The sequence below is a fragment of the Balaenoptera acutorostrata genome, chromosome X (genome assembly GCF_949987535.1).
Source record: "Balaenoptera acutorostrata chromosome X, mBalAcu1.1, whole genome shotgun sequence".
Lineage (NCBI taxonomy): Eukaryota > Metazoa > Chordata > Mammalia > Artiodactyla > Balaenopteridae > Balaenoptera > Balaenoptera acutorostrata.
The window spans coordinates 33,401,377-33,424,699 of record NC_080085.1 but is presented as its reverse complement, the minus strand read 5'-3'; the positions used below and the strand labels follow the sequence as shown (position 1 = coordinate 33,424,699).

Here is a 23,323-nt window from a genome sequence, read left to right as displayed (position 1 = left end):
GTACAAAAGTTGATTTTTGCTTAGTTTTATACCAATGGCTAGCATAATAACCAATAAAGTATATTGCTTGCCAATGGGGGAAAAGGTATGAAGATCACAGGGTCCACTGCTCACTCTATGGAACGGAGATATTGAGAATAAACAAAACGGAGTTCTTCAGAGCTCCCAACAAAAGGTAAATATTTCAGCATCTTTCCCCTTGGTCATCCTTGCCACACTCCTGCTCTACCATGAAGGGCCATTGGCATGAACCTGGCTCTGCAGCCTCCTTTAGGCCTCATAGACGGGACCTCCTGATACCTAATGGCAGCCCTATGTGTATAGAAAGTCTTACTTCCTGGAATCTGAAGAGGCTCCTGACTCCTTATAAATCATAATCTGAGCTTTCCAACTCAGCTCAGGATGGAATCCCTCTGAAAATCATTAACTGGTATTATTGTGGCCGTCACAACCAGAAGAGAAGAGGTAGAACTTCTTGAACCCAAAAGCACTTTAAAAAACAATACTTTTCCAAGTTTTATATCAGGATGTTCATAACAGACTAATGTAAAGCTTACTTTTCAAGAACTAATTCTAGACGATAAGCATAGCAGAAAAACACTGGATACTTATAACATCCTAGCAGTTCCATGACATTCATAACGGACAACTCTATGACATTTGTATCTCTTTCTTAGACACAGTTTGAAGATTGTTGGTAATGAAACTATAGTAGCTACAATGAATTGTACATACCATAGGAGGGTTCCCAGAGAACTTTGGGATTGGGCATTTCTCTATTTTTCCCCACTGTGAGATGTTTTGATAACATTCTCTTGGCTTGTGTTGCAACAAACTCTCTGCGGTCTGCCCACGTACAATTCGCCTGAGGAGGAAATGTAAGTCCAGACCATTTAGAAACAAGAGATTAAATTCTTAGTTTTCTGAGATTCTGGACATATTTTTATTAGTATTCTCATATGGGTCCTGTACTTTTCACTCAAAAGTAATACTTCTTGCCCCCTCCAAATAGATTAGAGGAAGGGAAAGAAAATGCATGATCTTTAGCAATAGAAAAAAAAATATGGGGACTTCCCTGGCGATCCAGTGGTTAAGATTCCACGCTTCCACTGCAGGGGGTGCGGGTTCGATCCCTGGTCGGGGAACTGAGATCCCACATCCCACATGCCGTGCAACGTGGCCAAAAAAAAAAAAAAGAAAAAGAAAAAAAATATGTACAGTGGCACAAAGGATATTTATATGTAACATTATAGAGGGTAAGTTTTGGATCATCAATACATGTTTTCTGAAAGGCAACATTTGTGCTTCTGTTTCAAGTATTATTCTCGTTTATAAACAAACAAATAAAAAGAGAAAAACTGCAAATCTAACAGAGCAACCGCTGGCCCATACAGTACCATTGTGCAAATTAGAACAAGATGCCCCCTCTTTGAGGACAGTCCTAGAGGCAAGAGCTTGGCCAGCAGAGCATGGGCTAATTTCTTTCCCCTTGGCCAGGCACCCTTATGTAGTTGACGACCCATACAACCGTATACAGTAGCCCTGAGGCTTAGTACAAATCCTTTATTTGTTGTTTCAAAATAGTCTAAATTCAACCAAAACGTTGAAATCCACCTAAGATGACTTAATTTTGTAGAGATTATGCCATTCTCACAGACATCAACGCTGATGGTGTGTCCCTTGAAGTGCTCGGAGCCCATTCACTTCAATTCAATAAATATTAATTGAGCAACTACTAAAACATAAGACAATGCAGGTTGAGTGGGAACAGAGGGAAGGAGGCACAAAGTTGAGTAAGTCATGTCCCTGACCTCAAGGAACATAAATGACTAGGTCTTCAGAATATATAATAAGAAGAGACACAGAAGGCCCTTTGTAAAAGTTTGTTTGGGGGACCTAAAATTTATTATGCCAGTTGGTATATTCAGAGGATGTTTTAGTTCAAGGTCACTAACCATCGCTTTCTATCCCTAGGTCTTGGGGAAGAGAATTACCATGTATTGAGCATCTATCATGTGCCAAGCCTGGGAAAAGCACGTACACAAATTATTTCAGGTAATTCTGATAACAGGCCTGAAATGTTAAGTATTAGTACTCTCAGTTTACATATGAGGACACTGAGGCTTAGAGAGACCAGGTAATTAGAAGCAGAATGATTTGATGAAAGCAATTCTGGGCCCAAGCCAGACAGCCTTGGTTTCACATCCCGCGTCCACCCCTTGCTAATTTGGTGGCCTTGGGCAAGTTATTTAACTTCTTTTGAGCCTCAGTTTCTTCAGCTATAAGATAGGTATCAGTTCCTCATTAAAAGTTTGTTTTAGTAATCAATTGGCATGATGCATATAAAACGCCAGACACAAAGTCAGCGTCCAACAAATGATAACTATTAAAGTTCTTAATGCTCAAGTTCACTTGGGGAGAAAGTGATAGAAAAAAAATCTGATTTTCTCCTTCTCTTCTCAATGCCAGGACCGGAAGTCAGAAAACCTGGCTTTTAATCCCAGTTCAGTGGCTACCTAGCCAGGAGACCGAGCAATCAGCCAACCAGCATAAGTAGCAGATTCTCCTCAGATGGAGAACGGGGTACGTATATCTCCTCTGCCTGCTCCAGAGGAAAATACATATCTATGAAACTATACAAACGTAAAGTGGTGGAATTACTAAGCTAGAGAGGGGAAGAAATTCAGTTGGTTTTTTTTTTTTTCTCTAGGATTTTCTGAAACAGCTGGATGATGACCAAGTCCCATTTAAAGATACTCAAATGCTTTTAGGAGAGTTAAGAGAGTCTTTGTCTACACAGATTTTTCAGTGCTTAGAAAGAGATGACCAGGGGTCAGGGTCAGCAAGTCAATCAAGAATGCACTTGAGGACAGGGAACTATATTCAGTATCCTGTAATAAACCATAATGGAAAAGAACATGAAAAAGAATGGATATGTATAACTGAGTCACTTTGCTGTACACCTGAAACTAACATAACATTGTACATCAACTATACTTCAATAAAATAAATTTTAAAAAAAGAATGCACATGAGGGGTTGCCACAGGCTGCTTCTCTCCACCCTTCCCCTTTTCAGGTCTCAGCCACTTCTAGGCTGACTTGACTCAGACCAGAGTCATTGAGCCTTGACACTTACTTCCTCCACCCTTAGTTATCTGGAGCCCCATACCCACTGGGGAACTTCCCAGGCCTGCTTTTGCGTGCAGGTGGCAGAATCAGCTAGTGTGAAAGAGTGGAAAAAGGAAGCCTGGTATGAAAGAAGGGTCCCAATAAGGCAAACTCTCCCAACCACACATCCAGGCACCGTGTGTCTCTATGAGAGCATTCATCATGGCCTGCCTTAGCCCATCTGGTCTCCAACCCCAGCTATGCCACGGATAAACTGGTAGTGGCTTGGCTACACACTTCACCTTTTTTAGTCTGTTTCCTTGTCTACAATTTCCCCTGGAAATGGGGATAGTAAGAGCATCTCTACCTTTTGGAGATTAAAAGAAACATTTCATGTCTGTAACAAATGCTCAATAGAAGCTAGCTTTTCCCTTTATTATGTTAGGATGCTGGAAGGCAATAACCATGTATTTCTCCTTCTAGTATTCCCCGCAGTGCCTGAGATAGGTCCTCATACACAGTAGGCAATCAGTGAATGATTGGCTTGAATCAAAACTCATTGAACGGGGACTTCCCTGGTGGCTCAGTGGATAAGAGTCTGCCTGCCAATGCAGGGGACACGGGTTCAAGCCCTGGTCCGGGAAGATCCCACATGCCGTGGAGCAACTAAGCCTGTGCTCCGCAACAAGAGAAGCCACCGACTGCAATGAGAAGCCTGCACACTGCAAGGAAGAGTAGCTCCCGCTCGCCACAACTAGAGAAAGCCCACGTGCAGCAACGAAGACCCAACGCAGCCAAAAATAAATAAAATTAAACAAACAAAAAAACTCATTGAACGACAGCAAACCCTTTCACCTGATTAATCATTAACCTCTCTGGTTTGGGAGTTTGTCTAATTTTCTAGGGATTAAGCCACAGGAAACATCATTGGAGACATCCAAGACCCTGCCAGCACTCTCAGCGTGCCTTCCATATGCTTGCAAAGATATTCAAAACTTTGGTGTATTTTTCAAGCTTGCTATAAATAACCGCACTATGAATAGTTACGAGTCGGGTACCAGAAACTAAAGTGGTGCTGAGTGGTTTCTGTCAGAGTGACTTCTGTTTTCCCCTCATACTCCCTCAGCAGACAGGCTGACCACACAAAGACAGGGAAGTCACGGTGCCTCTAACAGAGCACCACATCTGGAAACTGATGGACATAAAATACTTGGCCTTGGAGTTTAAATACTCACTCAGCTCCATGGATGGCGAGACCAATGAAGAAGATCACAAAGAGATGGTGTGTGTACCAAAACACTTCAAAGTAAGACCTCCTGATGGTTTTGGTGGAGGAGGTGATAATCAATATGAGGCAGAGTGTGATGACAACTCCAGTGACGCCTGCCAGCCGAGTCACAGCCACGTACAGGCCTCCTTCAGGATTCTGTAACACACACACACACACACATTATTTGTAGGCTCTCAAACGCAGGGCTACCTATTCATAAAGTGTCCAGTGAATAAGGCAATAGGCATTTTCATCCCCCCTTTAGATTATCCTAACCATCCCCCCAACAGAGTGGTATAGAATTGGAATAGATATTTCCAAATTTAAAAAAGTCTCACATGGTTGAGGTATCATAGGAAATATCAACTGATACATAGAAATAGTTCTAAGGGAGTATCAAATAAAGTATCAGCTATATGTCCTAAAAGGGTCTGAAGCTCTTTCTCCCTTTGATTTGAAAAGTGTCATAGTGCTTAGTTTGTAAATGTGTTCTGTGCATGCCTAACATCTTAGGCTGGGTTCCTCCAAAGCAGATCCTGAGATGAGGATTCATGGGTGAGGGATTTAGAAAGAATGTGCTCCGGAAGAAGCTGGTAAGGGAATGGTTAATAGGATAGGAAAGAGGAATGAGTCAGGTAAGAGGGTGATCTCGGGCCAAATCTTCAGCCTGATGCTGCAGCGGAACTGTGGAGGGTAAGTTACACCTTAGAGTTTATCCTGACTCAAGGCAAGGAAGCTGGGTTTTCATGGCCTGCACCCATCAGTTATTGGTTAAGAGCTGCTCAGCGAGATAGCTATCCAGGCCCTTTCAGATATGGGCAAAGGGACTTTGGGCAAAGGGACTCCAGTAGCCCCAGGGCAGTCCTTTGAGGAACAAAAGCAAATACAGGAAATTGAAAGTGAAAGCACACAGAAGGGTAGGGGAGCACAGACATAGTAAAAGTGATCTGAAGAGATCTGGGCACAGCACTGCAGTGTCAGCTCACTTGATATGTTCACACTGCCACCCTTATGTATCATTGTACAATGAACAAGTAAAAGAAAAATTATCCAAGGCATTATAGAAAAATAATTTCTATTTTATTTGATGTGGTTTAATTCTGTCCCTAAATAGACCAGGCAAATTTTTTTAATATCAGTCTGAGTATAATTATTTCTACAAAATCATGGAACTTTTCTTGTAATCTGTTCTAAACAGACAAGGAAACATGTTTGGAATTTGGTGTATAGTGAGTGATGTGATTCGGCTATCCTCCCAAACCATTGGGCACATGAAGATGACTTAGAGCTTCTCCCTCTGAGTGTAGAAAGCCTCAGCAACTGCTGGAAGGGAAAAAATCCTTGCCTGAGGATTCCCCAAATGGCTGCCCCTGGAGCAATTAGCAGACATAGGCCACCTCTCAGATGTTGTAGGCAAGAAAGAGGAAAAGCATTGCTGACAGATGTCAGCTGGTGGCTGACCTGGTATTAACACCTCAGCCAGAGGGTTCCCTAATTTCACATAAACAATTTCATAGAACACCAACATCAGACAAGGTCATTCTGTCACTGTGATGGACTGACACAAAAACGAGACCACTCTGAAATCTTATCTGAGCCAAGACAAAAACATGGGTGACTGCTGCTTCTTGACCTATTACAGATTTAACCCCATTCTTCTGCCTCCTAGGAAAAAATTATTAAGATACCCAACGCTGGAACTGTCCCCAATTCCTGACCATACCTGATCCAGAGCAAATGCTTGCTTCCTGAAACCCCTCCTGAATCATCTAACACAAGTCCCACAGCGAGCCTTTCTCAACACCCTCCCGAGATGCCCCAGACTTCCTCATAGTGTGAGGTCTCTTTGCTGCAGTAAGTAATAAACCCAACTTTGTTCGACTAGACTATGTTCCTGGCTTTCTTTGACTGTTGGGCATTGCCATGGATAAGCCTGTGTTACTCCAGGCTCCACGTATACACATTCTTACAGGTGACTTTAAGAAACTGGAGAACATCTAGTGACCCTCTACATATGGGATCAGGAGTGTGGGAGACATGTTCTCTGTGGCCACATTCTTAGAACCTACAGAATTGTCCCTCTGATAGTTAGTCAACTTTTGTCATTGTCATTGTTCTGACCAAGTAGAATTCTTCACTCACTGAAATCTAATCCTCAGTTTTAATGGTCTAGAGAACATCTGAATCAGGAAATAAGAGGCTTACCTTAATTCTTTGTCGAGCAAAATTGAGGTAAGTTTCACCAGGCTTATCTCCAATGTCAGAGAGTGCTATTGAATAAGGGTCAGAATTGTTGACTCGGGCATTGACACACCACTCCACATTAAACAGATGTGCAATGGTGTGAATCGCTGAAGAGGGCAGAGAAGAGAAACAAAGAGGGTGAAGTGTGTGTACAATTTTATTTGTAGCTGGGTTTCTGGCTGCAGCCCCTGACTCTATGATAAGTTAGTGGAGATTTGATAAGGATCCCTTCTTACACCAATAACACCACCTTAATAATTATAATAATAACACAAAATACACATAAACACATGAATACTATCATATATACATATGTATATATATACATATATATATAAACAATAATAAAGAGAAAGTGTTTAGCTGATAAGGGCTATCTTAAGAAATTCTCAACTTATGGGCTATGGCCCTTGTAGGGTTATTGCAAGAAATCCATGAATCTACATGTTCAACCAAGTATTTAAAAGATGAGTGAATAAAAGCTCTCATATGTGGACTAACAAACAATTTTGATGTTAAAAAGCGTGTACAAGGGTGAATACACTGGGATTTTATCAGAAGAGCCTAAGGGAAAAAAGTTTTAAGACCTGAAGGAATAAATCCTAGTGTTGGGATGGCAGAAAGAGTGGTGAATATTTTTTCACAGAACTCATTCAAAAAATACATGTCCAATCACCACCTAATCTACCTGCAAAGGCTGATCCCTTATTTTAAAAATATCTTAGAGGGAACACTCTGGTTCCAAGTTTTCTTTGCAATCTCAAATATCTTAATGAACATACCAGTGTGAAGTGCAATCATCCATGCCACCATTTTATGAAAGGTGAGGTTCCTGTCCAGTTGTCTTCGAATTCTTGTTGAGCAGCACTTTGGATTAAAGGGAAAAGAATGAAATCGTAATTGTTAACAAGAAAGTTTTCTCTGTGCCAGGCATTAGACACATATCATCTCATTTAATTCTTATGACCACCCTAAAACTACATCATTCTACCCATTTGACAGATGAGAACACTGAGGCTCAGATAGATGTTGTCATCTTCCCAAGGTCAAACAGCCAATAAGTGGCATGGCTGGCTTAACCAATGTTTTAGGTTCTCATACTATTAACATAAAAAGCCTCTCATGGAATCCATTGCTTAATTGTATAAAATATGAATTTGGACAGAAAACATCTAACTACATAGTTTCTAGCTCAGATTAATGTATTCAATAACGAGGGCACATAGAAATTTTAAAAGGACAGGGCTGCCCTCAAAGACCTGAAGGTCCATGGGGACACAGACAAGTGAACAGTTCTAGAACAAGTGAATAGTTTTAGAATAGCACCCTTCCAGGACACAGACACTATGAGAGGAGAGAAAAAGTGTCCACCTGCATATGTTGATAGAGACAACATAACAAGGGAGATCATTAACAAAATAATCATAGCAAAAATAATAATAGTACTTACAAAGAACTTGTGCAAGGAGCTGCTTTAAGTGCTTTTTTAATTGTTTTTAAAATTTTTGACCGCACCGTGCAGCACACGGGATCTTAGTTCCCTGACCAGGGATCGGACCTGCGCCCCCTGCAGTGGAAGCGCAGGGTCTTAACCACTGGACCACCAGGGAAGTCCCTAGGAGCTGCTTTAAGTGTTTTACATGCATCGACTCATTTCATTCCGACATTAATCCTATGTGGGAGGTACCATTATTATCACCACATGACAGATGAGGAAACAAAGGCATAGAGGAGTTACCTTCCCTTAGGTTGCATAGTTAATAAGTGACAGAGCTGGGGTCTAAACCCAGGCTCTCTGATGCCAGAGATATCAACATTCTGATATTTCATACCTTTTATGATTACCTTGGCATTAAAATGGCATTTTGGTCAATTGGTTAGTGTAATTGTCCTACCGGCATATGTTAGAAGATGTGGGTTTGAATCTGGATTCATGTCAATGCCCAAAGTAGAGAAAAAAAAAAACAACCTGGTTTCTGGTTGAATCAGACACAGCTTTGTTCTCCTGAAAAGTGGTCAAGTGCTCGCTCTGGATGCTTTGTTTCCAAGGCTAGATGTACTGCCATAGAGATTCAGAAAATTTTCAAGGAGAACAGAGTGAAGTGCAAAAAACTCCCAAAACAAAACAAAAAGCTCAGGTATTTTAAATACCTGGTTCCGAACATATTCAATTTCAATATAGGGGTGTTAAATATTTGGCTTACTTATTTTTAATAAAATGTTCTGGTTTTATAGAAAAAATAGAATTACATGGAAAATTGTGCTTACTCCACTATCTCTGAGTCAGCTACATCTAGGGAGGGCAGGCTGTTAGGATCATGAAAGCAGATTCCTGGAACTGCAGAAATACTAGTAAGGAAGACACTGAGGACTTCAGAGAAAGGAAAAAACATTTAGGCTTTATTGAGTGCCTTCTGTGAGCCAGGCAGTTTACCCATAATCATTGCCTCATTTAATGTAACCAGATAAGTATTACGGTCCTTGTTTTACAGATAACAAAACTAAAGCTAACTCTCACATTGGCTGGGATCCAGGACTATTTGTCTTCAAGGTTCATTCCCTTTTCCATCAAACCAAATGTAAAGATACAGTCACTATTATTCTACAGGTCTAAAAACCAAGACAAGAAGTTAAGTGAAAGTACTCTATCTGGAAAGTGAGGTTAGAGGGAGTAAGTTTGGGAAGGGAAGGAAACCAATAAAGGGTGTATTAGCACATCAACTACCACTATCATATCTTATCAGCGGGCTCTCCGATCAGGGAACTCTGGGAGACTGTGTAGGATACGCCCCCAGAGGTTTGTTACCTGAGGGGTTAGAAAACTTGGGTAGTCTCTACCAACTCCTATCCATCATTGGCTGAGGGCTCTTCCCAGGGCATCAACTCCCTGGCATTTCCGGCTTGCCCCAGGAGAGGGCTGAAAGAAAATCCTCAGGCAGAGAATGACCTGAGCTGGCAGAAGACAGCTGCCCCATGTACTGGAACTGACAGTGCAGAGGGAATACGGGTGGAACCCTACCAGGAGCAGCTACAACAAATTGTTCACCGGTGACTCAGGCTCTCAAAATAAGGGTTTCCTGGTTGAAATCACTTCTTTTACACTTCGGTTGGTGAAGAATTGACTGTCCTGTTTTCTTTTATAGCCTCATTGTCTTTTGTGTTTATTTCAAGCGCCGTATATTGTTTTACTCCTTTGTAGTTTTTACAGTTTTAAGGAAATATCTTTTTCCTGTTTCCTGATTGCTAGGTTCCTCCACAGCTTCGTAGAGTCCTTGTGGTAGGCAGAATTGGAAGATGATCCCCAATGACCTTATATAATCTCCTCCCCTTGAGTGTGGGTGAGACCTGACCTATGACTATGATAGGATGACACTCCTGTGACTTTGTTACATTATATGGAAAAAGGGATTTTGCAGAGGTAATTAAAATCCCAAATTGACCTTAAGAGAGAGATTATGTGGGTGGGCCTGACCCAATCACAGGAGCTCTTTAAATCTGGGTCTAAAAGTCAGAGATCTTAGGTGCAAGAAGTATTTGATACACTGTTGCTGGCTTGAAGATGGAAGGGGCCACATGGCAAGGAATACATCTCGGATCTGAGAGCAGCCCCAGAGTAACTGTCAGCAAGAGACAGGGACCTTAGTCCTGCAGCTGCCAGGGACTGAATTTTGCCAACAAGAATAAGCTTGGAAGATTTTACCCGAAGTTTGCATATGAGTATTCAGCCCAGTTGACGCCTTGATGTCAGCTTTGTGACACCCTGAGCAACAGGATGCTGGACATCTGCACAGCTGTGAACTAGTAAACGGGAGTTGTTTTAAGCCTCTAAGTCTGTGGAAATTTGTTACACAGAAATAGATCATTTAATACAGTCCTCACTGGAGTGATAGACGCAATTGGAGTCCCAAGAATGAGAGAATGGGAATTAGTAGGGTCAGAAAGCAATTTGCGATCAGATATATCTGTGTTGGACCCCAGCCCTACCACCTAGCTGTGTGACATTGAACAGTATGCTCAGTTTCCAGCTTTCTCACATATATATTTATCATAATTATTCCCTCATAGGTCTGTTTCATAGATTCATTGAGAGGTATTTAATAAACACTCGATTTTTTTTTTGGTATCATTATTTAACTTTTCAGCTAGTATGGCATGGCTCCCCAGCTAGAGGGTAAGCGTCCTGTGTGCAGAGCAATATATCATGTATTTTTAACAATCCTTTCATAATTGTTTGGTTAAATGACATTTTCACTGTCCTAGAACCCAAGACAATTATTCTAAACCTATAGAGATGTATTTACCCACATATCTGTACATGCCAAACGATTTTCTTTTCTACTTCCAGACTAATTGTTTTGAAACTTTTGGGGGGAAAGATACTTGCTCCTGCATGCTGAATTTGAAGAAAAGGAATGTGGTTTTGTCATGGTCTCTACACTGTCTCCATAGTTCTACCCTTATCATCATCAAAATGGATCATCAAAAATATGAAACAGTAGATTTCAATGCCTCTTATCAGCTTGAGGAACAAACTGCTAGAGAAAAGTTAACTGCGTGCCAGATAAATGGAGAGATGTGCTTGGTAAACACAAGGTCCATTCAGTAAGAGTCTGATCTTAATAGGCGGTTTAAAAAAATGCTATTTAGTATGAAATACATACATTTTATTAGAAGAAAAAACGGAGACTCTTAGTCACTAATGAGTTAATAGAACTAACTAAGGTCCTACCAGGGCACCAACCCCTCATTTTTCCAAGCCACCCTCTATAGTGTGGTCAGGAATGGCAAACACATCCAAAGAGAAGCCATAAGCCATGATTATATGGGGCTTCCAGATATAATTTCCTCATCATTTCCTGACAAGGGGGCAAGATGGCTGGTTGGTGGCGTAGAAAGGGAGGGCTTTGCTGCCTGTGACTGCCCAGGGCTTTTTTCTCCCTCCCTACCATGCAGAAACCATTTTTATGCTTTTGAGTCACCTGTGAATTACCGCCAGCCACCTACTAATGACCCAAGCTGCCATCATGCACAACAGCTTCCTCACCAAACAACTGCTCTTCTTTTTGCCATTGACTTCTAGAGGGAAGTTCCTCTGTTACTCTCAACTAGAGCCTCGCCCAATCTCAATAAGCTAACATTCAAGTGCAAGGGAGATTACTGAGTTATCTCGGCAGCTTGCTATGCTCGATTCAAACTGTGAGAGCAAAAAAACTCAAAACATGGAGAAATGGAACAAAGAAGTGCATATTTAATGGGGCATAACATTAGCTTCTGTAACATGGGTGTTATGGAAACTTTAAAGTTCTATTTTATGTACACCTGGTCTCACCACAAGTGCCATGAATGAATCTGAATTAGATATTTATATGCAGTTTGAGAAAAATTGCAAAAGCCAGCCTTGAATCTACAGAACTCAGGCAAAGAAACTGACAGTAATGTTGGAACCTGGTGGCAGTAGAATATGCGATAAATATGAAGAACACCACTGGATTTGTACAGCCCTGTCTATGATTTTGAAATTACATGTTTATCTTCTATCTCTTCCATAAAACTCTAAGCTCCCTGAGCTCATGGCTCATCCACGTCTTACTCTCTACTCACTCTATGTCCGCTGTGCTTAGCATATAGTTGGCACTCAACAAATATTTGTTAACTGACAACTCATTAGTTGACAGGCTTAGTCCATTAACACACTTTTAGAATATCATTCATATTCATTCTTACACTTGCATTATCTCACCTGCTTTTTAGCTAAAAACAACAACAAAAATTAAAACAACAACTATGAGACAGGAAGTCCAAGAGCCTTGCCCTGGACCACATGGTCGGATATAGAGCTACATTGAGGGCCTCTGACTTTCAGGCTATATAAGGTTATAGAAAAGAGCTCACTCTCCTGCCTTCCTGTTTCTTTCTGATCTTCAGACTAGAACTTCCATCCAAGTTGAGGTTATTAGGGCTTCTCTGGGGACTTCTGTATGCTGAGTTCCACCATTCCCCATTTCCCTCCACAAAGCGGGCTCAGGGTCTTTACCCCTATTTTTCCTGGGGTGGGCCAACCCTGCGGTTTTCTTTCTCCAGCTAACCAGAAGGATTATAAAGCCAAGTCTAAAGGATTAAGACCACTAGAAACTGAAGTTCTGTGGCTGTTAAGTTTGCATAAAGGCCTACTAATAAATCCTTGAAGTTACAACATCCTTGTCACTTCTAGCCTAGGTTATTCAGCCTGCCCAAATATTCATATATACACGATGGACTTTCTAAGACCATAGGACCACCACAAGAGAGTTTTGAGTTTAGGTGGCATGTAGGAAAGTGAACAGGCTCTGGAGGCACAAGCACCTGGGTTGGAATCCCAACGCTCTCAATGAATTTCATCCCCACCTCACTGGCCTGACATGCAGATTTCACGAGGTGAGGTCTAGGAAGACTCAATAAGTGGCAGGTGTTATAATTTCCAACATTAGTCACAGCATGTGTACTCATTTTAATCCCAATCAGAATAGAAGGTTCTTTGCCCAGTTCACATTTCAGATTGGGAAATCTGGAGGAGGGACACACCCCATCTGTAAAAGAATCTTACTTGCTGCTAATTTTTAAAAATATTTTCTTTGACATACAGGTCTCTCTGGTTAGAGAGTTGAGTTTCTCTGCAATTTGAAGAGCAGCCTCATTTCACCCCTGTCTTTAGAGACCCTCATGAGGATCTTCCCTCCTTTTAGGCCACAGGAAGCCTAAAAGTGGCCATTACAACATGTGCCGCTCATGGGACATGGCTGCGCAACGGCATCGCAATTTGGGCCTGTGGGGTAACAAGGATTTCTTAACAGGCTGTCCTGGTGAAAACACTGCCTGTTTCTCAGAGTTTACTTCCTCTAAATAGAAAGTATTTGAACAGGGGGTGGGGGGAGAATAAAAAAGCTACAGTCTCCGAACTTCATTTAGCAAATGTTCATTGGGCACCTGCAATATACCAGATGTTGTACTTTACAGGTGGCTCATCAATAAAACTTTTCAATTACCATATGATCCAGCAATCCCACTCCTGGGCATATATCCGGACAAAACTATAATTCAAAAAGATACATGCACCCCAATGTTCATAGCAGCACTATTCACAGTAGCCAAGACATGGAAACAACCTAAATGTCCATCAACAGATGAATGGATAAAGATGTGGTACATATATACAATGGAATACTACTCAGCCATAAAAAGAATGAAGTAATGCCATTTGCAGCAACATGGATGGACCTAGAGATTATCATACTAAGTGAAGTAAGTCAGAAATAGAAAGACAAATACCATATGATATAACTTATATGTGGAATCTGAAATATGACACAACTGAACCTATCTATGAAGCACAAACAGACTCACAGAGAGAACAGACTTGTGGCTGCCAAGGGGGAGGGGTGTGGGGGAGGGATGAACTGGGAGTTTGGGGTTAGTAGATGCAAACTATTACATATAGAATGGATGAACAACAAGGTCCTACTGTATAGCACAGGGAACTATATTCAATGTCCTGTGATAAATTGTAATGGAAAAGAACATAAAAAAGAATGTATATATATATGAATAACTGAATCACTTTGGTGTACAGCATAAATTAACACAACATTGTAAATCAACTATACTTCAATTAAAAAAAGAGAAAACTTTTCAATCAAATGGAGTTCTACCTCTGTGGTTTCTTAGGTTAAAAATATGATTTTGGAAATCCTTGTAATCAATGTCTACTGTTAGTTGTAGCCTGCTAACCCTATATTAGTAAATCAAGTATTGTATAGTTCTCAAAGAAAAAGAATCTCCTTAGGATCAATGTGAATTTAGTAAGACTAGGGAAAACGAGGCAGAGCTCAAGGCAAGTTTTGTTATTGGCAGTTTAGATCACTTTCCTTCACCCACTTAGTCTTCGATTACCAATTAAGTATTAACATCTCAGCTATACATTTAAGGTCCTAGTTTACCAGCAAAGCTCCAGCCTGACCTCAGACACCTGCCCTTTAAAATCCCTACACTCCCATCAAAGTAGATTGCTTGCTTCTCTCCACTATAAATGACGTCTACTTAATAGGTAATATTTTTAAAAAGCTAGTTAATATAAAAAGAACATCGTATTAAAAGGAAAAAGAGGGGCTACTAGTCACTAATGAGCAGTGGAATGGGTCCCACCAGGGTATCAGTCCCTAACTTTGGAAGAGCTGCCCTCTATGGTGTGGTCAGGAATGGCAAACACATCCAAAGAGAAACCACAAGTCATGATCACACAGGACTCTCAAGGATATGATTTCCTCACCATTTCCTGTGCTTTTGCCCATACCGTTTTCTCCATGTAGAATGTCTTTCTCTCTCCTTTATATCTCATACAGGCTTATTTTATCCTTATATGCCCATATCTGATGCCACCTTCTCTAAGAAGCCTTTTTTCATCCCCTGCGCCACCTGATATAATTTCCCCCTCCTTTGATGGATCCCCTGTAGCTCCTTATTTGTAACATTTTGTGGGACCCATCATATTTTGCTTTGTATCGTATTAATTTGAGTACATGTGCAGATTCCAAGTTCCTCTTTTCTCATCTTTGTATAACAATATCAATAAGAAATTCGTATACCATTTTATAGATTACAAAAGCTCTTCCTACATAATCTTTTTTTCTTCTAGCATAGTATATTAGGGGCTCTCTGGATTGTTGAAGTGAGGGTGAAAGAGCCAGGGCATTTAGAAAGCTCTGAACTCCTCAATTCCATGGACATAACACCTGTCACATTCATTACATAGTGACTCATAGCTCATTGATCCCATCTTCTTTGGATATTATCCACAAAAGAGATTTTCTCTGACTTAAAAATTTTGAAAAACATGGCACTGTGAGATTAATTCCCAAATTTCACATCAGTCTCATAAATCTCTGTTTATATACATATACATATATGTCATATGATGTATATCTGTCTGTGTGTGTACATGCACATGTACTTTATTGCTACCGTTGAGGTATATGTTGATTGGTTGTTGTTTTCTTTTTGTTTGTTTGTTTGTTTTTAATGTCTGTTCCAGGTTAAATAGCTATCGCAGGGAGCTCCACCAACAAATAATATAAAAATAAACTAGAGAATCAAGCATTGCTTGGCTCGTGAATATTGTACAGAGGTTGGAATCCTCACAAAACCTTGGTTTGCTTTTCCTATTGATACAGCCACTATGGAGAACAGTATGGAGGTTCCTCAAAAAACTAAAAATAGAACTACCATACGACCCAGCAATCCCACCACTGGGCATATACCCTGAGAAAACCATAACTCAAAACGAGTCATGTACCACAATGTTCATTGCAGCTCTATTTACAATAACCAGGACATGGAAGCAACCTAAGTGTCCATCGACAGATGAATGGATAAAGAAGATATGTCACATATATACAATGGAATATTACTCAGCCATAAAAAGGAATGAAACTGAGTTATTTGTAGTGAGGTGTTTGGACCTAGAGACTGTCATACAGAGTGAAGTAAGTCAGAAAGAGAAAAACAAATACTGTATGCTAACACATATATATGGAATCTAAAAAAAAAAAAAGTAGAAAATGGTCAGAAGAACCTAGGGGCAAGACGGGAATAAAGATGCAGACCTACTAGAGAATGGACTTGAGGATACGGGGAGGGGGAAAGGTAAGCTGTGACAAAGTGAGAGAGTGGCATGGACATATATACACTACCAAACGTAAAATAGATAGCTAGTGGGAAGCAGCCGCATAGCACAGGGAGATCAGCTCGGTGCTTTGTGACCACCTAGAGGGGTGGGATAGGGAGGGTGGGAGGGAGACGCAAGAGGGAGGAGATATGGGGATATATGTATATGTATAACTGATTCACTTTGCTATAAAGCAGAAACTAACACACCATTGTAAAGCAATTATACTCCAATAAAGATGTTAAAAAATAAAAAAGGGGGCATTGAGCTTGATGGCCTTCGAAATTCTGAGGAACTCAAACTTTGTAAATGTTGGTTCTTACCGCGCTGGAACCCCTGAGGGAAGACAGCAGATTTCGACATACTGGCAGCAGAATCAGCATGCAGTTGAAATTCAGGCAGGCTGCAGGGGCCCTGGCCAGTGCCAGCGCTGACTGGAAAAGGCAGGATAAGAAGCAGGGTGACTCCTGTGCGCCCAGGACACCGCCCGCCCCACTTGCCTACACCCACTCCCCCAGGCTTTCCAGCAGGAGGCCCACACTCAAGAGATATCAAGTTATCTGGGAAGGAAGGTCCTTTAGAGCCAGGGCTCTTCTTCATCATAAATGAATAAAATGTTGGGGTGGGGAGCAAGGGCCAGATTAAAATAAATATTATGAATATTTTCAAACATAAAGAGAATTTGAAATAATTTCACAATGAATACCTGTTGACTCATCTCCAAGATTCTACCTTTTACATTTTACAATGGTTGCTTTAGCACACGTCTATTCATCTCTCCATCCATCTACCCATCCCTCTATCCATCCATCAACGCATCTTATTTTTGATGCATTTCCAAGTAAGTTGCAGATATCGGTTCACTTCCTCCTAAATATTTAAGCATGCATATCATTAACTAGAGTTCAGTATAGAAATTAGGTCTTTGTAAAGAAGATTTTCTTAGCACATAGACTAACCTCAACAGTAACTAAGTTCATATGGTGTAATGCTTTGGCATTATAATTGTTCTTTGTAATGCCTAAAGAAATTGCATATTTTGGAGGAGGAAAATGCAAAGGGAAATCATCCTTTTCAGCATCAACCTGAATAAGTTAACAACAATTATAATAATGTAGTGTAATTATATGTTATAATTATTTATGCCTATGATGTATAATACATATTATAATTAGTATTATTAAGTAATGGTTTCAGTATGATGTAACAAATGATATCCTCTGGGGGCAGCCGTAATTGTACTTATCTTCTTATTTTCATTTATGATGAAGAAGAGCCCTAGCAGTTCAAGGAAACTGAGAATGTTATTGGACCCAAGAAAAGTCAGGGGCCTTTGCTCTGCCAGTCGAGTCAAAGAACGTGATCTTTGGGCAAGTTCCTCAAAGGCTCCATATGTAGGGAGAGGCTTATTTCCTGAAGATTATTTCATAGCATGTCATTAGGAGCAGGGCTTTTCATGCACAAAAGTTAGTAGGAATCGGATGATTTAGAGAATATAGGAAGTCCCACTTGTGCCACCTGGATCGATCTTTCCAACCTGGCCATCCATTCCGGAGTCAGTATTAGATTTCTCCTTCAAGCTAAACAGTAGCACAGTAGTTCTTGGGAGGGGAAGGATGCTGTTGGGACCCTCTGCCACACTTCTGTCTGTCCCACACTGGAAGGCCTAAAGACTCTTGCTCAGGGGGTTGCAATGGAGGGAGTGAGGCCGATGGTGCTCTTTGGGTTGGTCAGAATATTTCTTTAAAGTGTTAAAAGGAACAGGAACAAGAATCTCTGATTAGACATGGGAGCCAGTCAATACTGCGGGAGATGGAACTTATACTTACCCCAAGAAGTTTTCGAGTGTAGAAGAACTTATCTGGAATATCATAAACCCGGTAGTACCAGACAAAGAGGAAGACGTTCATCCCCAGCCACACCAGCTGCACAAACAGAAGTGGTTGCGTGAAGTTTTCATGTTTCAACAGGTAGATTTCACAGCAGTTTAGAGTCAGACCAGGGTCAGGACTTTCCCAAGTACAGCCTTTGATTAAGCTGGTTACAAAGCCAGCTCCTTCCTGCAAGAGTGTCACTACACTTCTCTGTAACTAACATTTCCTCCCTGTGTTGTCCCCCGTGATTGTTATACTACTTGGGCAGTATGCCAAGTTATTATCTATCTCCCCTCCTTTCTTTCTCCTCCTTTTCGATTGATAGATGACAGCAGGTGACTCTTCTTACAAAGAGAAGGGAAAGGAATCTGTTCCTGTGCTGTCCCCTGCACCAGCAGGACTTTGCGTTTGATTCTCACAGGTGTGATTACCGCTCCCCGCCACACAGCATGGCGCTCCAGCTAGTGGAGGTTCTCATCAGCTAAAATGACAAGGCCTTAATTCTACTTGGTAAGTTTTGCTTCACTTTTGAAAGAGGGAATATTCAGCATCAATGAGGGAATGAGAGGCATGGGATTTTTTTTTAAAAAGGGAGATCCTTCTAGATTGTGACTGCTCATTTCATCCCAAGCACTGACTGCATCAAATGATGACTCTACCCAGTCCTCCATCTTCAGCTCCACAGTAGCAATCTGTTCTTAACTGTGCTTTGAGGCTATTTGATGTCCTTCGATGCTTGAGAATAGTCTCTCTTTATAAAGAGGAAGGTACTAAAACCACTTCTCCATTTCCTAACCTTGTCATTTTTACTCTTGCCTTCCAAGCTGTGTCTTCACTTTCAAGTATATGAGTGTATAATTTAGATAGAGGTCACTTCCTGGGGAAAACTGTGGTAAGAGCTAAAAGTGTATACATTTGAACTTATTTTTTATAGGAGTAACCTGTTCTTCAAATGCGGATAAGAAATTAACTTAACGGCTTGGAGTCCTCAGAACAATTCTGTATTGCATTCGAGTGTTGATTTGGCTTAATTTTTTTTAAATGACAAAATATTTGTGATTTTTATTTTATCTGTGCCACTTGTTTCTCTCTACCTCTACAGCTCAAAGAGTCATATTTACTTCATGATAAATTCTTTCAAAAAATTCATACATAAGTGTTCTTTTTAACATCTGGGTAATGCTTTAATTGGCTATTTGGAAAAGCTACTTATAAATCACTTTTCTATCTTCCCAATTGTCCATGATTGCTTTGCTGAGACCACCATCTTAGAAAAATAGTTGATCTATGTTATGTTAAAAACTAAAGAAGTCATCATGTCTGTTCGAAAATTAGCCATATCTTTACTTACAAAAATTGTTTCTCAAGACAGATTATATTGATTTATATACAGCTAAACATAATATGTATCATATATACGCTATACATATGTGTCTAGATAGTTTTTTTTCAATTCCCTTCCCTTAAATTTTTAAAAACCTCACAAATAACTAAAGTTTACCTCAGAGGAAAGAAGATACTTTTTTTAAAAAAGAAAATTGAGAACTTCAGTTATTTTTGGTGTAATTACTGAAATAAAGGCCAATTTCCCATACATGAGCCAGTCTTGCATTTGTTATTTGGAAAACTGTATAAAATTTCAATTGCCCATTTTTAGGTGGTAGAAATACATAAAAAAATAGAGAAACTTGCCTCTGAGTAAACATTAACAAGCAACTCAGATTCAAGGATCATTAGCATGAAATGTCTTCTACTCCCACTGTGAAATGCTGGCTAATTTATTACTCCTAAAAACTCCAGAAATAAACTAGGTGAAGTGAGCCCCCAGATACATTCTTTCCATTAATAAGTTTGGAAGAATGGACTCACTCTGTTTACAGATGGATGCATGTTCACATAATAAATCAGTTTCAACACAATTTCTCAAACAAAACAAACAAAAAAGCTTCCTTCTATTTTCATTTCTAAGAGAACCCAGACAAGTCAGAGAATTTGTAATTTCATTCTCATTGGTACTTACAATGACGAAGATGGAGAGGCCCTCATTCACAAACAAGTTCCCCATGGTGGCAGACGTTCAGTGCCTAGAGTGTGTCTTTCTTCTCTGCTATGCTTCTTCCTCCCATGAGGAAATGAAGACAGCAGCCTTGGGGCAATCTGTTTCCTTTTCTAGTATCAGAAATTAGCTAATCATTGGTTAACTGTAAAGCCTGTCTCCATAACAAATTTAAATCTTTAACCACAAAAAAATGACAGAAAAAAAGTCTACAGTGATCCAATCACAACTAAACATAGTGGGAAATGAAACTAATTTCTACAACTGAGAGGCAAAAAACAGTGCAATTCATGGTGTTTTACACTGTGAATTAATTTTTGGACTGATCGGTTTTCAAGTGGCAAGTTTTAAAAAGTCACCCAACTAGCCATGACTTTGGGCTAGGAAAAAACATTAAATAGATGTGATATCTTTTGACAGCCTAGAGCAGCATTTACAGTCTTGCTGAGAAAGATTATAACAGTTGCGATAGCTGATATTTATAGAATGCTTACTTTGTGCCAATTTTCTAAGATATGTATGTGTGCATGTAAATACATGTGTATGTACATATATACACACACACATATGTATATATGAGTTGATACATATCTATGTGTGTGTCTACACACAGAGACACCCATACACACACATACATAAATTCAGTATATAAATAAATTAATTTCATACTAACAATTCAACACTATAAAGTAGTTTCTATTATTATGATAACATTTACAGATGAGGAAACTGAGACCCAGAGCAGTTAAGTTACTTGGCCAAGGTCATGCAGTTAGGAAACCGTGCAGTTGGGATTTGAATCCCAAGCAATTTGGCTATACTTTTAACCACGATACCAGAAAAAAAAGCCTGACGGTGGCAAACACATCCCAAATCACTCCTAATACAAGCATGGGAAAAGAAAACATAACAAATAGACCAAAATGTTCGAATGACTGTAGTATTCCCAGGCGGACATGACATTTTTCTAGGCAAGGTAGGTAAACAGGGTCAGAACAAAAGTATGTCAGATGTGGTAGATGCCAAAGTCAGATTTAGCATTTTTTTTTTCCTCTGACTCCCATCCAGTCTTTAGGACATGAAAGAGACAGAAGGGTAGGATGGTAACCCCTAATTGCATCAGGGTGGTTGTACAACAGCTAGAGTGAATAGAGAGGTAAAAGAAGAAACTAGAGGAGCAAAAGGGAACAAGAGAAGAAAAAAGAGAAGGAGAGGCCTGAACTCTTTGGGTTATTGTCTATGAAGCACTTGAGACAACCTGCAGAATTATGACCGTGAGTAAAGTAATATTGTTTTTCACTTTTTAATACTTAAGGAAAGGTACTCAACTGTGACTTTCTGCATGGCTCTTGAATCATACGTAACCCACATAAAGGACAGTCAGCTCCCTGGTTCAGTTACACACAGAGATGAATTCAAAGACACACAGTTAGACAATCAAGTTATATGCCAATTATTTGCCTCTCTGCTCTGGGATTTCTTCCTCAGCCTTTACTTGCTCTGTTCTGTTTCAGATGGCGGATGAGGAGCACCCCCCGCTTTCTGCTTCAGGTGGCATCTTGGAAGTGGCTGCCATCAGTCAGCCTTCCCCTCTGTGGCCTGAGCTCCTGCTGGCCATCACCACTATGGTTCCAGCTCCTGCCAGATGGCCCTGGCTTCTGGGCTTGAGTTACACCACCTCCTGCCAGGTTTCGTCCAACCCGGAGGGCGGTCACCACTTCCTGTAGTTGTTAATCTTTATGTTGCCTCTGCACCCACGTTGGGATTCTCCACTTTCCCATCATTCATGTAACAAATCCCTGGGGTAAAATTCCCTCTTTTGAAATAGGGTGGTTTCCGTTTTCCTGACCGGACTTTGCCTGATACAGAAAGTAATTCAGACCTGTACTCATTTTCTTGTGGAATTAAAGGAGTGAGGCATATATGCCTAATAAGGAATAAAACACCTTACAATCTGCTCTCCCTCTTTCTGTTACTCTCAGATTCTTTCACAGTGATGACTGCTGCCCTATCAGGCTCTTTGAAACTCTTTGAAAGTCTTCCCCTCCCGACCCCTCCTCTCTTTTCTCTTTCCCAGCCTACTGGTTGATCTTGCCTTACTCTATCTTAATCTTCAAGTCTCTCCCACATTTTTTCATCTACCTCCTGAGGCCCGTGCTCTGCTGGGGAAGCAATGGAGAAGGGACCCTGGATACTCATATACTAGGAAATAATGTTCCTCGAATATTTCCCAACTTCTTTCCCCTCCCTCCACAGTTTGAGAAGAAAATTCAAAAAAGAAAGAATATTTTTGTGGGTGATCAACCATTCCCTCCTATGGCTTTTTTTTTTTTCTCCTTTATAAAAGTAATCACAGGGCTGTGAGTAGAGCTGTCTTACGAGCCTTAAGAACTTCAATCAGTTTCACAGCTGGAGGAAGAGAGCTCAGTTGCAATGAAGAGTAAAATCTTTCTTTTATGGAAAGTAACTTCCCTCTTGAGAACACTGTCTCAGTGAATTTCAATGTCCTCTCCTCTTGAAAAGACAAGCGGAGGGTTTGATAAGGGAGCAACAGGTACTGGTTGACTGGTATGGCCTGGACACCGAGAATGAAGAAAATTGAACCTCTGTGCGTTAGCTAACAGTCTATCTTCTCCCAGTCACTTCGGCTTCCACTGCCTCCTAAACTGTTAATGTCAAGTTAGACTGTGATGAATGTAAGGAAGTATTCACCCCTTCTAGCAGGCAGTAATGACCAACACCATCAGGCTTGTGATTGAAATCCTAGATGCCTCTTGAAATCCTAGACGCCTCTTGTTCCTGGTGATGATGAAAAATGGATTTGTGTTCCTTTTATCTCTACTGTGCATGCTATTCTTTTCAGAACTGCCATGATTCCACTCTCTGTGCATCCATGAGTTATGTGGCCCCAGTTTCCTTGCTTAAGGATGACCAATGAGAGGACTTCATCTCCCTAGATACAGTGATTGTCCCAGGGGTGGGCATTTGACCCAAACGAGGCCAATGAGAGTTATTTGCATGAGGAGGGAGTTGCTAGGGACTATGGAGGAGAGTGGGTGAAGCTTTTCTTTCT

General features: G+C 40.6%; 1 protein-coding gene across 1 annotated transcript in view; it reads right to left on the bottom strand.

Moving 5' to 3' along the window:
* The window catches only part of LOC103009523 (cytochrome b-245 heavy chain), a 36,169-nt gene extending 15,863 nt beyond the window's left edge, over positions 1 to 20,306 (bottom strand). Inside the window, exons 1-7 of the mRNA XM_007184055.3 lie at positions 20,215 to 20,306; positions 18,150 to 18,245; positions 16,644 to 16,754; positions 7,406 to 7,490; positions 6,585 to 6,730; positions 4,345 to 4,535; positions 736 to 865 (exon numbers count right to left, since the gene is read on the bottom strand). Coding sequence (XP_007184117.2) covers positions 736 to 865; positions 4,345 to 4,535; positions 6,585 to 6,730; positions 7,406 to 7,490; positions 16,644 to 16,754; positions 18,150 to 18,245; positions 20,215 to 20,259 — 804 coding nt within the window. The 5' untranslated portion in view covers positions 20,260 to 20,306. The remainder of the gene's footprint in view (positions 1 to 735; positions 866 to 4,344; positions 4,536 to 6,584; positions 6,731 to 7,405; positions 7,491 to 16,643; positions 16,755 to 18,149; positions 18,246 to 20,214) is intronic.
* Positions 20,307 to 23,323: the final 3,017 nt, after the last annotated feature.